Raw genomic sequence first — 23,147 nt, 5'->3', positions numbered from 1 at the left:
TTGTTTTTCGCTCCTTGCAATAAAGGAGGGATAGTACTGATCAAGTATATGTAGTAATAGACATATACTCAAGCAAAAACATACTAGAAAGTTTGAGTCAGGTGCGTGCAGCACCTTTTTATTCAAGTGTCTATATTTTTATTCTAACATACCATTCTTTATGTTGAGAAAATTTTCACTTTTTATTTTTAAATATTCTCGAAATTATTTATATGTATTTTCTTTATTTTAAAATATATTAAGATAATATTTTTGCCGTATTATAATAGATTTGGTCGAATTGCTGGATCAAACAGGTTCCTTCGATTTTTTTTTTCTTTTTTTTTTTTTTTGTACAACACGCGTACGATCCAATGCAGGAGTATCAGTTTGCGACTATTACTTTCAATTTGTAAGGAGCTAGTAAAATTATTTATTGTGCTTTGTCGAGGGAGGAATCATCGCTCGGACGAGCTGTGCCGGCACAGATGCGAGACTGGAGCCACGATGCGCAAGAAGAAGCCTTTGGCGCTCATCAGAAGCGCAAAATCCATTATTTCCTCATCTCCCTCCCCTTCTCTCCCATCATCATCGCCGCCGTCTCCGTCGCACGAACTCGCCGGGTTAATTTCAGAGACAATCGCAAGGTATGGCTGTGGCCCGCTGTCCCCCTCCATTCTGGTGTCCAGACTCAATCCCCGCATCACCCACCTCGTCTTCTCCGATACCAAGCTTAGATCCGACTCTCTCTTGTCCTTCTTCAACTGGTTGAACGATCACAAGCCAACTCTGGGACATCGCCCCGGCGTCTACTGCATTCTCGCCTGCAGGTTGCTCAAGGAGAATGACCGTTCTTCTGTTGCAAAGGGCCTCTTGACATCTCTCGCCAATGATATTGGCTGTCCGTTTTCGGTAGTAGAGTCTCACATGGATGACTTACCCGCCGATTCTGAGGTTCTGCGTAAGTTTGTCTTGCTCCTGTTTGGGATTTATTCGAGAGCAAAGATGATGGAGCATGCCCACCAAGCGTTTGTTTATATGAAAAAGCAGGGTTGGAAGATAGATGCTTGGTCCTGCAAGGCCTTTCTTATGGCCTTGAGAGCGTCTGGCGAGATGGAGACGGCTTTGGAGTTTTTGCAGTCGGTGCTGGACTCGGGGCTGGAGGCGACGCCCCATTATATGGTCATCATTGTTGATGGGCTCTGCTCGAAAGGCGAGATAAAGAAAGCTATTGAGTTTTTGGATGGCATGAGTGCTAGAGGGTTCAAGCCCAATATCTTCTCTTATAACTCGTTAGTGGAGGCTCATTGCAAGAATGGAGATATTGATAGGGCCTTCGAGGTCCTGGATTCAGTGGTAGACAACTCTGGCGTCGAAAGGAATGTCGCAACTTATACCATTCTGATCAATGCATTGTGCAATTCAGGCAAGATAGATAAAGCTGAGGAATTGTTTGACGACATGAAGAAAAGGGGGATGGTTGGGGATGTCTATGTCTATACTTCAATGGTCCATGGAAATTGCAAGTGTGGCAACATAAAGAGGGCATTTGCTCTGCTTGATGAAAGCATAGATGCAGGATTGACACCAAATGCTCATACCTATGGGGCACTGATCAATGGTTTGTGTAAATTGGGACAGATGAAGGCTGCATCAACAGTTCTCAGTGAGATGCAAAAAAAGGGAATTGATTACAATCAGATTATACTCCACACGATGATTGCTGGGTATTGCAAGGCAGGAGATATTGATGAGGCCTTCAACTTGATGGCGACCATGGAAAAGAAAGGAATCAAACTGGATGTTTATACATATAGTACAATTATCAGTGGGTTAGGAAAGTTGGACAGGTTTGAGGAGGCCAAGAGGCTGTTCTATGCTATGGTTGACAAAGGGGTTTCTCCAAACGCTGTGAGCTATACTACTTTGGTGGACATTCACTGCAAAGAAGGGAATCTAGATGAGGCCATGAGAGTCTTTCGTGAGATGGGCAGGAACAGTATCAGGCCTACTGTCTGCACTTACAATGCTTTGATTGATGGACATTGCAAGAAAGGGAAGATGGGGGTTGCCTATAAGCTTTGGGAGGAAATGGAATCAAAGGAACTGAAAAGTGATGTTTATACATACACAACGTGGATACATGCGAACTGTACGCAAGATAAAATGGATGAAGCACTCAAATTATTTACTGAAATTCGTTCAAGAGATCTTCTTCCAAACGTCGTTACTTTCACTACCTTGATATCTGGGTTGTCTAGAAATGGAAAGACAGATGATGCTTTGAGAATATATGACGAGATGGTGGCGGCAGGAGTCACTCCTGACGATCAATTGTATTCTACCCTTGTTAGCACCCTTTATGCACGAGACTCATGACAAGGACTTGGATTCTTTTTAACTTCACATTCGAAGGTCTGCATGTGCTTGGAGAAAAGGAATGCCTAAGCTTTTGTTTTAATCTTTGTATTGTGGTGAATCAAATTTTTTGACCAGGCTGAGGTCTATAAGCCAAACAAGAAATATATACAGAAAACGACATGGAAAGGTTAATAGGGGAAGTGGTTGAGCTCTATCACTCGCAATTAATTTTTATTAAAGGTACAGGTATTCGGTTTCCAGTTGAATCCTATTCATGAAGTATCCCTAACGTGATCAGCTACGGTGTTCCATCACTTTTAGTTGTCTTCTTCAACTCTAGCTTACATGAACTGTCAAAAGCAAAGGAAAAATTTTAGAAAATAAAATTTTGCCATCTAAAATTTTAAGGAACTCTAATTTAGCTGCTGGAAAACTTTTATCAAATGCAGTTGGCCCACGTGAAAAAATTTCAACAAAATTATTTTCATCTTGCTCGCAAATAAAAAAATCCTGCCTCTGCCCCTGCCTTTTTAACTTGAAGTCCCTCAATATTCCTGTTGAAACATCTGTGTGTTGGTTTCTTCTCGCACAAATTTCAGGCTGGCATTCTACGGGAGCCCTCATCTGCCGAACACCTCAATGCCTGTGGGGTTTTATCCACTGGAGCCATTGGCCGCATAACAAAGCCAATACTTCAATATTTTTTGGGTGAAATGGAAGTTAAGGCTTGTATGGAATATGGGGAACATGCAATCCAAGTTTAGGCTTGGGGTTTGCTTGGAAAACCCTGCAACACTCACCCTTTGCAAAAATGCCCTAATTCGTTGCAGAATGCCAGACTCGAGGCAGTTCATCGAACCGTATAAGAAAACCTCATGGGATCTCCTCCGGCCATAATCCCACTTACAACCGCAATCATTGATAAAATGTGTAGCAGGGTCGGAGGCAGATTCAAGCATGAGCAATTACCCATACGGTCCCACAAAAAGCAACTTTTTTTTTTGAAAATTTATGGCTTTTTTTTCATTTAAATAAAGATACCCTTTAAAAATCTTAAATTATATAACTAATGCCCTTTAGCTGGCCAATTTTCTGACTCCGCTCATGTGTATAAGTTTTCAAAATTTTCATTGTAATTAAGTTACAAATTTAAAGTGCAGCAGCTAACAAAGTGCACTAATGATAAGGTAGATTTATGTTGTGTACTATAAATCGTAAATATGTAGCATATAAGGATTATATTCTCTAAATTTTCGTGGATTATTTTTGTGTGAAACAAGTGTATACTTATCGAACATACCATGTCAAATAGGTGCGTAATTTTAATAGATGAAATGTTGGATATCGTAGTGAAGTACCACATTTTTGGTCATCTTGGCCCAAGTATTTCAGCTATAGGGGAAGAAAGTTTTATGTTCAGGATCTTAACACTAGAGAGCATGGCCTAAATGCCTTCAGATATGAACAAGAAGATCACCCCGCCTCCAGGAGTTTTGACTCTCTCTCTCTCTCTCTCTCTCTCTCTCTCTCTCTCTCTCTCTCTCTCTCCAAGGCAAAAAATGGGAACCTTTTGAGACTCTATCTCCTCCAAAAAAGCACTAAGGTTTCTATTCAGGTCTGCAGCAGCATGGTGGCCCCAGTGCGTGTGTGTAGGGGGTAGGGGTCATAAGCAGTGATAATTGAAGTTGTCACAAGCCAAGGAGATGAGTGGACATAGTTGAAATGAATGAGAAACTGAACATTGTTATTGATAAGGTTGAAAGAAAATTGTTTTTAAAGAGGTTCAAGGAAAATCCCAGAAGATAAATCAAAATTAAATGGAAAAGAAAGACAGCATAGTGGAGTCACCTGAAGAACAAAGTTGTAAACATGACCCGAGGATAGAACTGTGGGAGCAATTTATGAAGTTTAAAATGTGCCTCATATTCCTTGTCTATAGGCGTAGTGCGTATATGCATACTAGGCTACGTGAGATTGTGGATGGATATGAGATTCCAGTTGGAACCACTGACGCAGGTAGACCGGTACTTTACTCCGTCTCAGATGACAAGTAGGGACAATTTAGAAAAAAATGTTTGGAAAAACATGGCAGTGCATTAACGTTTAAGAAGGTGGTAATTGAGATTGAACTCGATGAGGAGCACCAAATAAAACAAGAGTTTTGGTGAACCCGTGCTCGAGAAGACATTTTTGTTCTTAGGAATGGAAAGGTGTGACACCTACATTTAAGGAACAATGGGATGACATGGATGGCATGCTAAAAAGAACAAACTTCATAACCTTCTTCAAAAGGAGGGTGTTTTCAATTATAGACTGGATTTCCTGATATAGCGCGGGAATGTGCTAAGCTTTACACTCAGTCTTTAGACATAGCCATTGTGGATTGATTTTTCTTTTTTTTTTTGAAGCAATCTTTGAATATGATTGTAGTTGGTTTGTTTAGATTCATTTTTTTATATTTGTTTTGACAGCTTGTCATGCATGGACAACTTTTGTTATGGAAAATTAATAAAATTGCATTATTTTGCTAATGATACAATTTTTTTTTTGTGCATGAGTAATTCTTCAATTGTGCTGGCCATACTTGGTTTTATGTGCATAAAAATTAGCATCTATTCCAATATGATATTAGAGTTAAAGAAGGACAACCTAGTTGTATAGTCACAAATCTCTAGGAGAGTGGGAGATGATTTCAAACTTAATGACATTTTGATCCTACTACTAGTGTGAAGTATTATACAACTAAGTTGTTGACTTAGCTAGTGATATAGATGTGTAATGACTTTTACTTGACATACATCAGCGACACAATTTAATAATTATGATGGTTGTTTCCTTTCTTATTGACTTAGGATATGTCAGCTGGCTAGAGTCACAATGTTATGTTCGATGCAAGATGACATCATGTGTTAATTTGAGCAGTATACTATTGCGAAATAGATGTGGCTAGCCCTTAAGGACAGGTTTGGTGGAACATCCATCACTAAATTAAGAGAGTTCAATGAGTCAACATTTCAGGGAGATGGCTAATATGATTAGAGAGCTAAAGTCAGTTGGACACACCCTTATGGATGAACAACAAATTCAAGCAGTGACAATAAGGTCACTGCCAAATAACTAGGAGCACATGAAAATTAATATGACACATAACGAAAGAATCAAAACTTTTGATGACATATCCTGACACCTAGAGATAGAATATCAGTCCTTGGAAGCTACCAAATCTAGTGGTCAGGCCTTCATGATTGAAGGTTTCAAAAAGGCTCACAATCATAAAAGAAGGAGGGGTGATGATCCTAAGTGGTCTTCAAACTCAGTTGTTTGTTCTAGTGTGTTAATGACTTCCTTGTTTTAAATACTTATTGAAATTCCTGCTATGTAAGTGATGAATGTTTTAATGTGCATGTTAATGTGGATGCATGTCTGGCATGCTACCTGAGGCATATTGGACAAAATAGAATTATTAGACTAGCTCATGATGGATTATGAGAGTCCCTTACAAATATCGATATGTCTGTTTGCGAACATTGTCTAGCAAGAAAAGCAACTTGGAAACCATTTGGGAAAGCAACTAAGGTTTTTGTTCCATTACAGTTAATCCATTTTGACATATATGGACCAATGAGTGTTGCATTTGGATGCGGTGCATTGTACTTCATCATGTTTATTGATTATTACACCCGACATCATTATGTGCATTTGATCTCTCATAAGTATGAGGCATTAGATTGCTTCAAACGCTTCATGAACTTTGTAGAATGTTCAAAAGATCAAAGTCCTTCAAATATATCGAGGTAGACAATATTTGTCAATTTAAGGAAATGTGCGATGAAAGGGGCATATATAGACAATTGACCACCCATCACACACCACAAAAAAATGGTGTTGTTGAGAGAAGAAATCAAGCATTGATGGATAGTTGAGAGAAGAAATCAAGCATTGATGGATATGGTCAGACCAATGATGGTGCAAACACAGTTACCTATTTTATTTTGGGCTGATCGTATACTTTCTGTGACATATGTCCTTAACTGTATGCCCACAAAATCTGTCTTATCAACTCCGTATGGACTATGGATAGGCAGGTGGCCTGACCTTAGTCATTTGAGACCTTGGGAGTCTGTAGCGTATGTTCACAATCCTTCCCACCAGTATGGTAAACTAGTACCAAGGGAGAATAAACATATCTTCATTCAATATTGTGACCACTTCAAAGGTTATGTCTTCCTAGGAGAAAATGCAGATGAGAGTGTAACCAAGATAGATTTTAGGGATGTCATATCCTTGGAAAATGTTTTCCCTAAGAAATGAGATATAAATTGAGATATTCAACTATACAAGTTGGATGGCCTAGAACATGCAAAGATCAATGATCAAGAGATAGTAATACAAGATGTATGGTCTCAATCGGTTATGTATGGTCTCAATCAGTTTGTGATAGTGGGAGTGAACCGCATGAGGGTCAGATTTTCTAAATGTGATGTCTCGTCAGAGTGCAAGGACAAGAATTCCATGAAGCAAATTTGAGACAGAAGGTGAAGCCATCATGACAGTACCTGATAACATTGTTGTCCCAAAGTCTAGGCATGAGGCCCTCTCCTGTCCGGTAAAGAAAGAATGGAAGCAAGCAATGGAAGAATAGATGAGATCCATGAGCTACAACAAGGTATGAGAACTTGTCAATGTTCCTCCTGAAAGGAAGACCATTGGGAACAAATGAGTTTTCAATGTCAAAAGAAATGTAAATGGATCCATTGAAAGATTTAAAGTTTGATGTGTGGCAAAACAATGAACATAGAAAGAAGGCATTGACTATGATGAATGTTCTGTCCTATTGTCAAAATGACTTTGTTTGTCTTATAATAACTTTGTTTCATATATGGACTTAGAATTACATCAAATGGATGTAAAGACAGAGTTCCTAAATGAAAAACTAGACAAGAAAATCTACATGGAACAACCTGAAGAGTTTGTTGTCAAAGGTTCTGTATGCAAAGTTTGCATGCTCAAGTGATCCATTTATGGACTAAAACAGCTATCCAAAAATTGGCATATAAAATTTCATGAAACAATAATGTCTAATAATTTTTAAATGATTGATGAAGACTACTGTGTATATATGAAACGGCATAAGGAGAAATTTGTCATTCTCTCTTTATATGTGGATGACATTTGATTGGCTGACAATGATCTGAAGTTAATTAAGTCATTCAAAGTTTGGCTGTTTGATCATTTTGAAATGAAAAACATGGGTGAAGCAGCAATTATATTGAGAGTAGAGATTAAAAGAGATCGCTCAAAAAGATTTTTTATACCCTCACAAAAGTCTTACATTAAGAAGGTCTTGAAGCGATTCAATATGCAAAGCCACAAGCAAGTAGATACTTTCATGAGTCAAGGCAATAGCCTCTCTATTAGAATGTGTTCAGAAACACCAGAAGAAAGAAAGAAAATGTCAAATGTATCCTATTCAAGTGTGTTTGACAATCTAATGTACTTGATGATGTGTACAAGACCTAACATATGCCATGCAGTTGGCATGGTCAGTAGATATCAATCAAATCCTGGATAGGTTCATTGGAAAGCTGTTAAAAGGATCATGTGATACTTAAAGGGCAAAACATGTCACTATGCTATCTAGGTGGTGAGCTGCGACTTAAGGGTTACACAAATGTAGATTGGGGAGGAGACCTAATGAATGTAAGCCTATGTCTGGATATGTATTTATGTTCAGACTAGGGTGATATCCTAGTGTAGCAAGAAACAAATGTGTGTAGCTCTATCTACCATAACTGGGTGAATAGTGTAGCAAGAAACAAATGTGTGTAGCTCTATCTACCATGGAAGCGGAGTTTGCAGCTGGGTCCATGTACAAGAGGGTGGTTGGTTGAGGAGATTTTTTTGACACCTTAACATTGTCTCAGAAGCAAAAGCTCTGATTGAAGTTTATTGTGATAATCAAGCTATTATTGTTGTTGCCAAGAATATCAAATTCCATAGTAAAACTAAGCATATCGATACAAGATGTAAGTACTTGCGAGATGTAGTACAAAAGGTGCTTAACTACATTTCTACTCATGAAATGGAAGTAGATCCTCTTACTAAGCCATATATATATATATATATATATATATATAATATATATATATATATATATATATATATATATATATATAATATATATATATATATTTCTGAAGAAATCTCATGATTAAATTTATGTATGTTCACATCTATACTTAAGCATGCAATCAGGTGTAGATTGTTTGCTCAGACAAAAATATCACCTCAGGTGCTGAGTGTCAAGCAAGCTGAGATGAGATGGACAAAAATCAATTTTTTTTAAAGAGGTATAGGTTTTGTGATCTTAAATGCCATGTGTGAAATGATGACATTATGTACAATTTCTTTTATCTCCTTGACTGTATCAAGATGAGGTCTGACAGATATGATCTCCAAAAATCATGTAGACCTGGTAATCAGATCTGATGGCTCATATCATCTTAGTGGGATTAAAATGAACATCTTTGGAAAACTCAAGTCAATTATGTGGATAGAGTTGGACTCCTAGTGATCTATACGACAATGGAAGTTTCTTTTAGTGCTTGCATACACTCATTGAACTTGAGTTGATCTGTCATACCACATGAGACATACCACGTATATTGCACTAGTAAATAAGTCGACCACAATAGAAGATGAAGAATTACCCTGCTTCTTCGTTATGTGAGCCACAACAAATACATCATGTAAAAATCATGTATCTACTTTAATTGCCCTTATGGACTCTTGACTATGCTCACAAATGATGAATTAGAGTTGCTACTTTAGTCTACCGCCTAAGGCCATGAGAGATTTGACTTAATGGGACATATCTAAAAAAGCTACTAATTTAAGATTGTTGAATATATATAAGAGATGAAACAATTTGTCACTATACTAGTGCTCATATTTATTGCCAGCAAAGTTGAATCGCCAAAAAAGAGATGCTTGATTCAATGATAAATATATAGCACAGTATGATGCCTCAGTCTAACACATTTAGCATCATGATGTGTTGAGGGATTGAATGTGTTGAGACTTGTGTGGATAAATTTTTTATCTAGGGAACAACGAATTATTCTTGATGCATAATGCACAATAATTTTTTTTATGCAGGGGAGGTCATTATGTTACTCTAAGCGGTTGGACAAGTTTACTATATTTGCGGGTCGCACAATCCTATCGCCAGTATGTTGAATAACAATGTATACCTAAACAACTGGAGAAATCTTCATGTCTCCTTACCTGTCGTGTGTGAATGGGAGAATGTTGGACCTCGGGTCTGGGTCAGCCCATGATAGGCAAACTATGAGCCAAGTGCAGTAATGTGCCTCCCTCGCAAGATTGGTAGTTATTGTTTTCTCTATGATTGAACATGTAAGTATTGATGAGGAAAACAAAAGAGCATATGGTGAGGATGGCAATCGACATATGTGGCAATATATCCATGCTAAGAGCGAAATTGAGAAGGTTGGTTGATTTCTGGTTGATTACGATAAGGATTGTGAATTTTAGCATTCTCTCTGTGAGTACGTTGTCCTTATTGAAGCTTCAAAGTTGATCATCTACCGTGTTCTTCAGGTAACCAAACTAATCTATGGTTTAATAGAGCCAATATCTAATTGTAATACCTTCATTGAAAGGCAACCGTTTCTAAAGAGACTCAAGGAAAACATCTAGCAATGTAATCAAAATTAAATGATAAAGGAAAAGAAAATCTTCCCATAAAACCAAATTTAGTTTCTCATGATTATCGTCAAATAGATGCCAAAATCACGGTAACGTCTCCTATTTAAGCTCTTCCTTTTGCATTGTATAATCAAGGCTTATGATAGCCTTTCATGATGAAAAACCATGCATGAAAATAAGCTTTTCATTGTCTTTTCTTTTTTATTATGCTTCTTTTATATTTTTCAACAAAATAAGGGGGTGCTTCAGGGTAATGATCTCAATTGGGAGGGGGTGGGGATATCAGGTTGTCTCTATTCACTCTGAGGCTTACCAGAAGATGAATCAATAGCTTTAGTAAGTGGTTGTGGCAGGCCTCTTCGGTGGTGGATCCAAGGATGGAGTGGATTCATTTCATTTTTGAAGGCTCGAAGAAGCAGTGTTCCTTGGTAAAGAATTGTCGTTTACCCATGATTGGAATAAGAAATTTCTTATCCACATTGATAACGAGTTGGAGCTAGAAACAGTGCTTCTGAGGGGAGATTGGGGAGTAGGTAATGGGATACTCATTGCCAACAAGTGGTTGTTGGGCTCAAAGATGAAGATTCATGAAGAAGTGAAGGTCTCAATTTGGTGTTGCCATGGCATTGAAAGGATCTTTCATAGCTGAAGGCCAATAGGTCTCGAGGAAAGATGAGTTTCACTAAGATTGTGGCTGAAGCTCCACTAAGCTTCACTCCCATTCGGTGCTTAAGCTAAGCTTGGGTGGAGATAAAACACTACTGTAGCAGATTGTTTATCAGATGAATGTCTTGTTTTGTTGTCATTGTGGGTCGATCAATCATTGGCACGACAAGCCGAAAAAAGTAGTAGGCCAATGAATCCCTTGTAAGATCATTTGGTGGGCCTGCATATGTCTATGAGGAATTTCAGACATTATGGCTGTCTTAATGTAAATATCCGCTTAAGTGATTGCATTTCGGGATATTACGTCATTTTAGATGATATGGGGTAATTTTAAAATTTATAGATACCAGTATGGAATTACGGACTCTTTGATAGGTGGAATCCGTAATTGTCCTCGTTATATAATGGTAGTGGTCCCTGGGTCCCTGGGGTCGTGCAATGGTTGCTAGAAACATTGGTTTCTAGGGTTTTCCTCTTCCCCATCTGAGAGAGACCTCAAGCGCGCCGCACGTACCTCAGAAGACCCTGCTGCGATCTTCCCGTGCACCAGATCAGATGGATTCAGATACGCTTCCGCTTCAGTTTAAGGTTTCGTTTATTTTAATGATTTAGCATGAGCATGATCCTGTTTAGGGTATATACGTTTGGTTTTGTATATGCGTTATGGGGAGAAATCCCAACATTTGGTATCAGAGTCTATGCTTGTTGTTGAATCGTTGATCTTTCCGCGTTCTTCCCATTTGGATGTTCATTTTCTTCGGCTGCAATTTTTTGGTTTTCAAAAAAAAAAAAATTTTAGGGTTGAGGGCGTGCGACGGAAGCCGTCGGGCTTCCGTTGCAGCCATCAGGAGGATTGGGCAAGGGGACGGCCGGATCGGTGGGCGTCCATCGCTGGTAGGCGACGGCAGGCTTCCGGCAGTCGTGAGGAAACCCCGACGGCGGCCACCCACGCTGTGGGTGGCCTGCGGTGCCCTCTGCGCCTCAGATGCAACCGTAAGGGCAGGAACAAGGGAAAACGGCGGCAGACAGGGCGATGGCCGGTCATAGGCCTGCCGGCGACTTTCCTGTCGCCGGACGGGGCCGTGCGACCCTCAGGCGTCCACCCACTGTCTCCGACGGGCCGCCGGTGGCTTCGTCGCCGCTACAACACACAAAATCAGAAAAGGGGAGAATGTAAAGCGAGGGCCAAAACCGGCCGATTCCGGCCAGTTTTGGGCGGGCGATGGCCGGCCATCGCAGCGGCGACGGCCGGCCGTCGAGGCGGCACCCGCCGGCGGCCACCCACGCAGTTGGGTGGCCTGTCGGAGGATCACCACTGCACGCCTGCCGTTCGGCAGGCGAGCGGTGGAGACGACGCCTGTGACCGCTCGCGCGGTCGAGCGGGCGGGTCAGACCGGGTCAGGTCATGACAGACCCGATCCGGGTCCATGAGTTTAAAAAAAAAAAAAAAAAAAATTCGTTCGCCCGCCCGCCAGCCCGCTTTAAGTTTTTCGGGCCGGATCGGGTCCTATCGGACCCGACCCGTACCCATACGGTTTGTTTTGAAACAGAACCGGTTCATTAAGTTTAGAACCGGTTCGCACCTTTCTGAACCGATTCGTGCCCTTTTTAGACCGGTTCAGTTGTTTTTTAGATCGGTTCGGACATTTAAAACCCGATTCGGACCATTTTGGGACCGGTTCATTGGGTTTTGGAACCGATACGGTCTAATTTTGACCGATTCGTCCAATTTTAGACCGGTTCACCCCTATTTAGGGGCATGTGAGTGTTTTTGTTGTAGTTTAAGAACAATACGGGTCACTTTAAGGCCGATTCAGTGGTTCTTGACATACTTAAGCACAATTATGGTATCAGTTTATAAAATTTTGGACACTTTTGAGCCCCTTTTATTGGATCATTTTGGTTTTGGAATCAATATAGGGCAAATTTGTATGTAAATTTTAATTCATGTATCATGTTTTGCATGTTATTAAAATTGTGTATGTGCTTTAGATGAATGTTTGGATTATGAATTTGATCTTTGGCCATGTCTGTTGTTTGAAATGAGTGCGTTTGTACTTTATGTCGCCAAAGTGACCTTTGTTGTACGAATTTGTTTGTTTTAAACATTAGATGATAGTATATTTGATCCATGCGGACAATGATCAGCCCAAAAGAGGATTGTTGTTTGGTCATGTTTAAGTATACAGGGCAATGAATATGTGATAATTTTTCTGGTTTCCATGTGAATAGCGAGTCAATCCAAAGATAGGCTCGTTGTTTGACAGGGTTAATTATCTATATTCATTGTTGACCAAGAATGCCACTTGCAGTTAATATTTCAATCCAAAGATTGGATATTAGCGTTGCACTGGTACCTTGTGATGGGTTTTGGGCCATTGTATTTAAATTCATTTATATTTGTTGTTTCATCTTTGTACATGTATTGATCGTGAGCATGTTTGGTATTTTTTGTTGTTCTTTATACAGTGAGTTCTGCTTCTATGATATCTGCAAATTTGAGTACTGTTCCTGAGTTAAATTGTTCGAATTTTAAGGACTGGAAAGAAACTGTTATGATTGTTCTGGGTTGTATGGACCTTGACCTTGCATTTAGGGAGTCGTGCCCACCTCATCCAACAGATCAAAGTTCCCATGAGGATAAGCGGTACTTTGAATGGTGGGAACGCTCAAACCGCGTGTGTCTAATGATCATGAAGATATCAATCCCAGAAAATTTTAGGGGCTCTATTACTGAAAAGGCTAGTGCCAAGGCGTTCCTTGAAGAGATTGAAAAACGTTTTGCTAAAAATGAAAAGGCTGAAACAAGCACTCTTTTGAGTAAACTTGTGACGCTGAGGTTTAAAGGCAAGGGGAACATACGGGAGCACATTATGGAAATGTCTCATCTTGCTTCAAAATTACAGGCACTAGGTCTGAGGTTACCTAAAGACTTTATAGTGCATATGGTTCTTCTTTCTCTTCCACCACAGTTTGGACAATTTAAAGTTAGTTATAACTTTCAGAAGGAGAAATGGACTCTTAATGAGCTCATTTCGCACTGTGTGGAAGAAGAGGAGAGATTGAAGCATGATAGGATAGAAAGTATTCACTTGGCTACTACGCCTAAAAGTAAGAAAAGAAAGACGGCTAAAGAAATTGCAGTTGATCACGCATCCATGAAGAAACAAAAGAAGCATAAGGAAGGCAAATCAAGCTGCTTCTTTTGCAATGATGAAGGTCATATGAAGAAGGATTGTACTAAGTATCACGCATGGCGTGAAAAGAAAGGTACAATTCTTACTTTGGGTTTGTTGTGAGGTTAATTTAATTTCAGTACCAAGGCACTTGTGGGTAGATTCGGTTGCTACTACTTACATAAGTGTTTCTGTGCAGGGCTGCCTAAATTGTCAGACGCCAATTGATGCTGAAAGATTCATCTATGAGGGCGATGACATGAAGGCGAAGATTGAAGCCATAGCAGATTTTTTGGGTTATTGTTAAAGACTGGTTGTTTTTTGAATTTGACAGAAACTTATGTAGTACCGTCTTTTAGACGGAATTTGTTTTTTATTTCTTTACTGGACAAATTTGGTTATTATTGTTCATTTGGAGGAAATAAATTCAAGTTGTTTCTGCATTCAAATTTGATTGCCACTGGTTCTTTATCTAGTAGCGATAACCTCTATTTGCTTGATACAGTTGCTTCATATCATGAAACCTTGCATGTTACGTTTAGTGGTACTAAAAGAAATTAGCCAAAGAGAATTCTGCTATGTTATGGCATTGGCACTTAGGACAAATCTCTGAAAAAGAGAATAAAAGGCTTATGTCGAATAGAATTCTTGAGTCTCTTTGATTTTGTAGACTTTAATGTTTGCATTGTATGTATAAAGGGAAAATGAATAAACATTAAGGGGTTATAAGTTTTATAATCCATTCAGTAAGTCTTTCTTTGAAAAGGAAAATGCTCATTTCTTTGAGGATATTGAGTTTGGGGGAGGTGATTAGGTTAAACACATTGCCTTTGAAGAGGGACTTGAGTTCACTCTATTCAGAAGAAGGCAATGATGTCGATCTCCATACTAAAGAACAAACTCAACAACCTCAAGAAAATTAAGTAGATATGTCACTAAGAAAATCCATATATAGACTAAAGCAAACTTTCCAATCAATGGTATTACAAATTTCATTAAATTATAGTTTCATTTGGTTTCGAAACTAATATGGTTGATGAATGTGTATACCAAAACTTCAGTGAGGCAAATTTATCTTTCTGGTTTTATATGTCGATGATATATTGCTGCAAGTAATGATGTGGGCATATTGCATGAAACTAAGAAATTTTTGTCAACAAAGTTTGACATGAAGGATCTTGGTTGTGCATCTTTTGTATTTGGGATCCAAATATTTCGAGATCATTCTCGGGGTATTCTTGGATTATCACAAAAGGTCAACATTGATAAGGTGCTTCAGCGATATGACATGAAGGATTGTAAACCATGAAAGACTCTAGTTGCTAAAGGAGACAACTTTAGTCTCAAACAGTGCCCTAAAAGTAAAATCGAATCTAAAGAAATGGAAATGATTCCCTATTTGTCTGTTGTGGGAAGCCTTATGTATGTTCAAGTTTGTACTCGTTTGGATATTGCATTTATCATTGGAATGTTAGGTAGATACTTAAGTGATCCTGGTATGGGTCATTGGAAAGCAGCCAAAAGAGTTTTGAGGTACTTAAAAAGAACATAAAATTTTATGCTTACATACAGGAAGTCAGACCAGTAGGAGATCATTAGGTATTCAGATTCTGACTTTGCTGAGTGCCAAGATAATGACATCCAATCAGGTTTTGTGATTGCAGAATTTTTGTCACGAGGCTGCGCATTATGTATGATTTAGAAAGACCACTAAGGTTGTTGTGTAACAATAATTCAGCAGTCATGTACTCTTATAACAGCCACAGTTTGTCAAAGTCGAAGCACATTGACATTAAGTTTTTTGGGCTGTTAAAGAGGGAATACAGAATGGTCAGGTGTCTTTAGAGCATATTGGGACAAACTCTATGATTTGTGGATCCGCTTACCAAGGGTTTAACACATAAGGTCTTTCACGAACATGTTGTTCGTATCGGGGTGTTATCCTTGGATGATGTGCTGGTTTAGTGGGAGTTTGTATTTTGTTTGCTCTTATGTATGGACACATATTCAGTTTTCTACAGAATAAAGTTTAAAGTTCTTTGGTTCCATTCTGTGTTTATGTTTTGATCTCCATAAAGTTTTAAAGTTGGATCAGTTGAGAATAGACATGTTGTAATCACATTGCATGTAATTCTCATGCTATACATCCATATCAGATCTATGTCATTGGTTATGTTAACATTTGTGATCATTGAAGGTTTAGCTAACTTTTGATATAGCGAAAGCCGCTTTGGTTTTGTGTTGATATGATCATGGACGAGATTGGTGAAATGACGTTTAATAAGATAGCAGTTATGAGCTCTTAAGGTTTTGTATAATGTCTGAATGTATTAAGACATATTTGGCCCAAGTGGGAGCTTGTAAGATCATTTGGTGGGCTTGCATATGTCTATGAGGAATTTCAGACATTATGGCTGTCTTAATGTAAATATCTGCTTAAGTGATTGCATTTCGGGATATTACGTCATTTTAGATGGTATGGGGTAATTTTAAAATGTATAGATACCAGTACAGAATTATGGACTCTTTGATGGGTGGAATCCGTAATTGTCCTCGTTATATAATGGTAGTGGTCCCTGGGTTCGTGCAATGGTTGCTAGAAACATTGGTTTCTAGGGTTTTCCTCTTCCTAATCTGAGAGAGACCTCAAGCGCGCCGCACGTACCCTGGAAGACCCTGCTGCGATTTTCCCGTGCACCAGATCAGATGGATTCAGGTACGCTTCCGCTTCAGTTTAAGGTTTCGTTTATTTTAATGATTTAGCATGAGCATGAGTTGAATGATGGTCTTCAACCCAAAAGGGTAGACATTTGGTAAAGCGCGATGCAAAGCAGCCATATTCTACCCTCAAAACTAGTGAAGATACGTTAATGTCTACTAGCAGGTAGTGCATTTCAGATGAAACATGAGCAGGACTCTTATGGATGGAGTAAAGCAATACCTGGAAACTAGCCTAAGTGCAGGGAAAGCTAGGTCCAGGGCTAGGAAAGAAAGGATAAATCCAAAGGGAGTTCTAGAATCCCTCTAGCAAACAAGGATAGAGATGTGGAGGACAAGGGTTGGTCACGATTGAAAGGAAGTGTACGAAGAAATTCAAACAGCCTGCGTCTTCCATAGAGGGTAATATGAAGATAAAGAGAATCAGAATGTATGTGCATCCAATATAGATGTGGCTAATGAGGAAGGAGGCCATCAAGCCTCCTGAGTTAAATGATCATAGCAGGTTGGAACATAAGAGTTAGCGACAGAAACAGCAAAATCTTCGTTGTTGGCACTCGGCTGCATAGACCTCTCTCTCTCTCTCTCTCTCTCTCTCTCTCTCTCTCTCTCTCTCTGTGCATGCAGCACGAGCTGATAAGATTTGTACTGGCTTATACGGCTACACCTACATAATATATCTACAACATGAAAAAATAGGGATGGGCAAAGTTTGTCTCCGTTTTTTATGGAGAGTTGACAAGAAAGAGGGATGGGAAAAGTTTGTCTTCGTTTTGGGTGGAGAGTTACAGTTCAACCAAGCTAATTTCTGCAATACCCAGTTCCAAGTTTACTTGAGAATAAAGGCATTCTGCTATTGAAATAACAGAGTTTTGAAGACTCGGGTATCTACCGTGTTATGAAATAACAGTGACAATCCGATGCTCATAAAAATTTCTGCACTTGCAACTGCCAACAGAAGGTTGAAATTCAGGTGCTTGTTCATGCAATTCTCCCTTTTGTTGTAGTTCTGATAAACTTTTTACTTATTTCCTTTTGTTGTAGTTCTGATCACTTTTTTACTTATTTGTGAACATGTTGCCGACTAGAATTAGAACTGGCTTTATGAAGCTAATGCAGTTTCTGTCAGCAAACTTACGATCAACAATAAACATGTGAAAGATGGATCTGCAGCTACTCAGAAGAGGAAATCTCTCATTTCAACACGACAGCATCTCGGAGACGATGAGTTCAGAAGCAGGTGTTAATGAAAGATCTTTATGCAGGCGGTTAAATGCAAACTTGCAATAGTGGAGAGCATTTTCTTTTATATGGCGGATGTGTAGACGCCTCTGCTAAAATTTCTCCAAATACTTTATACCAGGAATAATTGCCCGACAAAAATTGTCTTTTTAGGAAAGGGTTGAGACATACAGGCTGTTCACTTCTACTAAGCTTTTGAAGGCAATTTCTCAGCGTTGGCTTACTTGCCTGTTTATAGGATGAATATATACTAGCAAAAAATTATAAAACAAGTTTGATATTCATTATTTTTACCAAAATGTTCTTAGTCTATGAAGTACGAGAACGACACTTATGCGGACACCCCTTAAGATGAAGGCCCCTAGTGAGACAATTGCACAAAGGCCTTTGATATATACAAATCATGCTTGAGTTCAAGTTATTTTTGTAAAAGTAATTGATCTTTATGCCATCAAAATTTTCAGGTTATAAGAGACGTTCATTTTTTTATTATTAAAAAAACATTGTTTAAGTAAAAAATGACTAATTTTCTCATCACATCACTCTACTCTTCATATCTCATTGTATGAAACTATTTCAAGGTCAAAATCTTTGAATCAGCAAATGGGGAAGAAAGAGAAAATAAAAACTAATGCAGCCTCTCATCATCTGTTCAAAACTTTAAAAAGAATAAAAAGACACGAGAATTTAACTTGGTAAGCAAGCTCACCCTCTCTCTCTCTTATTTTATCACCATTTCAACATGTCATCTCACAATTTCCACCACATTCCTCGCAATATTGTTCTCAACAATAAAATATATATTGGGTCTTCCGTTAATTGTGGTTCAGCTCGATCTGTCGTTGCCCCCATGAAATTGACCTTGATCTCGTCCACTTTCTTTGCACAATTTATTATCATCAGCTTTGCTTGAGAATCACCTGCCAGTATGGGTCTCAAAACGCCATTCGTTGAGAAAACGATTTTCGGGATGTAATAGCTGAGAAACGAAATGGGTAGCGTCCAAATGCAATTTTGCATACGAAAGTTCAAGGAAGCGGGTTGGGTTCAGCTGGATGTTAAGAGATTGATCGCTGACAGCATGAATATACAACGCGGGAGTGATTTTCCTTCGGGGAGGGAGAGAGAGAGTACTAGGCAGTTTTAATATGTAGGTGGGCATCATACGGCTGGCAACGAGTCCAACCAGCTCAAACTCGATTGGAACTTCTTCATCAAAATTTGACTCGGATTCAATTTGTTTATAAATAAGTCGGGCTCGAGCTCAAATGTATGTCAAGTTTTAAAAACTTGACTCGTTTAACCTCAACTCGACTAGACTAAATAATGAATGTTGAACAATTAAAAAATAGTTAAACTAGTAGCACCTAAAGAGTTAACAAGTTAAATGAGTGAAAAGGAACGAGACATACTTAACATAAATGAGTTAAGGGAGTCGAGTATGCCTGGGCACCGAACTGGGCTGCCACCGGATACCTGGAACCCAGCCCTACTTGGACCCGGGCTCGGCCCGGCCCGATACTTAACGGGTCGGGTCCGAGCTTTGATCCAGTGATCGTCGATGGCCTCGCAAGACTCGTAACTTAATATATATATATATATATATATATATATATATTAAATGAACTTAAGGTTTCCGGTTTCGTAACTTCCTTTGAATCCTCCCCTGCTCTGCGAGAATGAATGCTTCATCATCCCTATCCACGAACGCCTCCTCTGGTCCTTACTCCTCCCCGTCGCCCACCCATTGGGTCCTCCCCATCGCCCATCGTCTCTGCCAGAAAAAGGGAGAGGCGGCAAGAGGGGTTAGGGTTTCTGAGAGATCTAGATAATAGAGAAAGGGAAAAAGCCGTTTGAAGAATGGTGTTTGCCGTCCTAGAGAGTGGTACAGTGTCTTTAAGGAGAGCAAAGTCATGGACTTCTTGCATGGCCGCACCCATGGCCAAGAAATCAGGCTTTGCATCTGAAGCACTAGGCGGTGCCACATGATCAAAATAAGCAGCCGCTGCTGGAAGAACGGCTTCCTACAGTGCTGGTTCAGATGTTTTGGAAGCTATGATGTCGGTTTCCCATTTGACATGTCCTTTGGTGGAAAAGCCTTTTGGAAAAGCGAGATGGAGAGGGATAGAGGAGTGCTTAGAAAAAGTGATTATGGCGACCCATTATGACATCTCAAGAGGGGTTAGGTTTTCTCACCCATTATGACAAAAGCAACAAGCATATCTCAAGAGGGGTTAGGTTTTCTCACCCATTATGACAAAAGCAACAAGCATATCTGAAGAGGGGTTAGGTTTTCTCAGTATACTTTGCTAACAGTACCCGAAAAAGCCCGGCCCGGCCCGGCCCAGATAAAAACAGGCCGGGTCTGGAGTTCAAGGTCGACGTTGCATCTTCGAGTCGATCTCGATCTTGTTCTATCAAGCTCAACTCGAGTCTGAGTCGAGCTCGAGCTTGAGTTTTCTGAGTTGAGTTAAGTTTGAAGTGGTTCAACTCGAGCTCGACTCGCGGCTCATGTGCAGCCTGGCCAAGCAGTACATAGAGAAATATTTTATCAAGCACTGAAAGTATAGATATTTACATGTTGAGCGGGTATTTATAAACTAACCAAAAGGTAGATGACTTATTATACAATTTTCTCTTCCAGTTCTTTGAGAGATCTTCTTTAATCTTACGTTTTGCCTATCGTTGCAGATAAAAGGATTGTTTTTAATGTTTCGTAATGAAGACCATACTTGAAAGGAAGAAAATGTGCTAAAAGAATGATAATATAATCTATTTATAGAAGATAACATCAAAAAACACGAAATTAGTGTTTTCCTTCTTTTCAAGTAGAAGGTCATATTGAAAAAAAAAAAAATCAGTAAACGTGTCTACATTTTGAAAGTTAACTGAAATTCATCTCAAACCCTTATTTGACAGTTTTTATGGAAAGTGTAAACATATAAGAAAAAATACAAAAGACAGTTCGTTTTTTATAATTACGGACAACCCCTATTCTATCTTTTTCGTTTACAATTTAATTCATCCTGTCAATACGACAGCCACTTTGTTTCAAACTGTTCCCTTCTAAACATGAATTAGAAGCGGTGCCGAATAAGATGTTCCATTTGACACAGAGTGACCAACTGCCTACCACCACTGATTCCAGTGACAAATTCATTTCTAGAAGCAACCATTTTTTACCACAACCTCAGTTATTGGCCTCACTTTATTGTTTAAGTTATGGATTTCTAGCTTGGCCTGAACCTGTCAAAGAGTATCAAGTTAAATCATGTTATGCCTTCCAATATCATCCACCCATGCTCATGCTTAAACTTCAAAATAATAGAAGGGCATTTCGGCTATTTTCTTTTATTTTGATTCACTTCCAGAGCTAAACAAACATCAAAAGTACATTTCTGCCTGGGGAAGGTGTTGAAGAGAGAAAAATGTGGTCTGGTAATCGTTTTGACAGAAAAGTTGGGTCCTGACTCGGCAAAATTGCATTGCTCTTCCCTCTCTCTACTCTGCTACCCTGCGGAGTCTTTTCTTTGTAGATCGAGGATAAATGGGTTTGCCTTTTTATAACCTTTCAGTTATGCGTCCACTGATAAATTTGTCGTTGATTTAAAATTTGTATCAACAAGATGAGAATTGAGCTACCGGAAGAAAAGCAATGCAGTATTGCTTTCGTAATCATCAGAAGCCCACGGTTGAAGCACTTTGTAAAGGATCTGCCATATCATTTCCTTACAACATGCACCTGACTGACATCCTTCCACAACTTCGACGGGAAAATGTCTTCACAGCACTTCACTCTTTCCCCTAGCATATTTATCTGGATGCCCTCTTAGCTAGTATACATCCCAAAAGCCCATTTCATGTTTCCTATATATATTAGCTATCAATTATCCAACAAATTTAGAAATGCCAATCCAAACTTGGCTACATTAATTCACACTTTTCGTTGCAGAACTCAATTCAATCACATGGACATGAGCTTTGGACCATTGTCAGGCATGCCCATGGCAGCGACTAACTCTGCATCCAGTTGAGTATGTGGTGCAGGGCCCGCCATTGGCTTCAACCTGCCATGAGCAAATAAGTTTCACACATTTTAGACAAGGCATTGCAATTGATTAACGAATGCTGCATGCACAGGTGCACAGATAGACCAGGCATTCATATCTTGTCATACAGAATCACAGATATTAACAACATTCAAAAGACTAACTATGGAATGATTAAACAGCAAACAAGCAAAATTTATTTGCAAGTATGAAATGGAAAGTCTACAGGCAATAGATTGTCCATGTGTACAACCATGCAAATAGAATCCTGAAGCATTCGACTATTCAAGTTTCTAAGCTAGCCACAAAAAGAATACTAACTTTGATGCCAATTTTAAAGTGCCAGAAAAAATACACATATCATGCAACAAAATTGAACAATCAAAACCGAGAATATTACTATATTTCAAATTTTCTTCATCATCGATAGCTTAACCTACAAGGATGACACAGCATGACAAATACATCCGAATAAGGAAAAAAACTACTTGGTACATAGGGATAAAATAGTACTAATGAATACTCTTCAATCTCCAAAATAGAATGATGCTTCTATTGGTATCAATTTCAGCATCATTTGGAGACAAATGACCAGTTGTCGCATATAAATGTGGTTAACTATGAGATATCCAAGACTAAAATGGAAATAAGAAAATGCTCTTCAATCTCCAAACATAAATAATTAGCTTTCCACAAACATCAATTTAAACAACTTTTGGAGCCAATAACCTGGTTTTGCATATAAGCATGGAGATTATAAAAGATCTCAGACTACAAGAGAAATAAGAAAAATAGGAAATCATGGCGTTCAAGAACAACAAAGAGGTACCATACATCATTGCTAGAGACTTTATGAGGATTCACAAGGAGGCCACATAAAAATTGCTACAGGACAAACTGATTTTTCTGCAAGTGGTTAGTAAAATATTAAGTGCATTTGATGATTTTTTAACATGATCGCATGTTGAAGCTTCATTAACCCTGTCAGTTGCTCAATGGACAAAGTCCTTTCCAGAAAAATAGCAAACAAACAAAAGCCCTTGTATGAAAATGGAACAATGATTCTGAAGTAATCTCTTAAAAAATGTCTTGCAATAAGAAAACGATCATTGAAGATACTACTTTCTAAGGAACAATATCCCAAGAGAGACATTTGCTGCTATAAGGTAGAAAAGCATGCATTACCATGCCCTCATACATACACCATCTATTGGGGGTCCTTTTC

At 39.0% G+C, this 23,147-nt stretch overlaps 1 protein-coding gene across 1 annotated transcript; it reads left to right on the top strand.

The window, feature by feature from the left end:
• The first annotated feature begins 333 nt into the window (after positions 1 to 333).
• LOC116252240 (pentatricopeptide repeat-containing protein At2g32630) lies at positions 334 to 2,385 on the top strand. Its single transcript, XM_031626374.2, has one exon. It carries the CDS (start codon positions 487 to 489, stop codon positions 2,356 to 2,358), a length of 1,872 nt encoding a protein of 623 aa, XP_031482234.1. The 5' UTR covers positions 334 to 486; the 3' UTR covers positions 2,359 to 2,385.
• Positions 2,386 to 23,147: the final 20,762 nt, after the last annotated feature.

The sequence above is a fragment of the Nymphaea colorata genome, chromosome 4 (assembly GCF_008831285.2).
Source record: "Nymphaea colorata isolate Beijing-Zhang1983 chromosome 4, ASM883128v2, whole genome shotgun sequence".
NCBI classification, from domain to species: Eukaryota; Viridiplantae; Streptophyta; class Magnoliopsida; order Nymphaeales; family Nymphaeaceae; genus Nymphaea; species Nymphaea colorata.
Note: the sequence above shows the minus strand (reverse complement) of the source record. Positions and strands in the feature narration are given on the sequence as shown.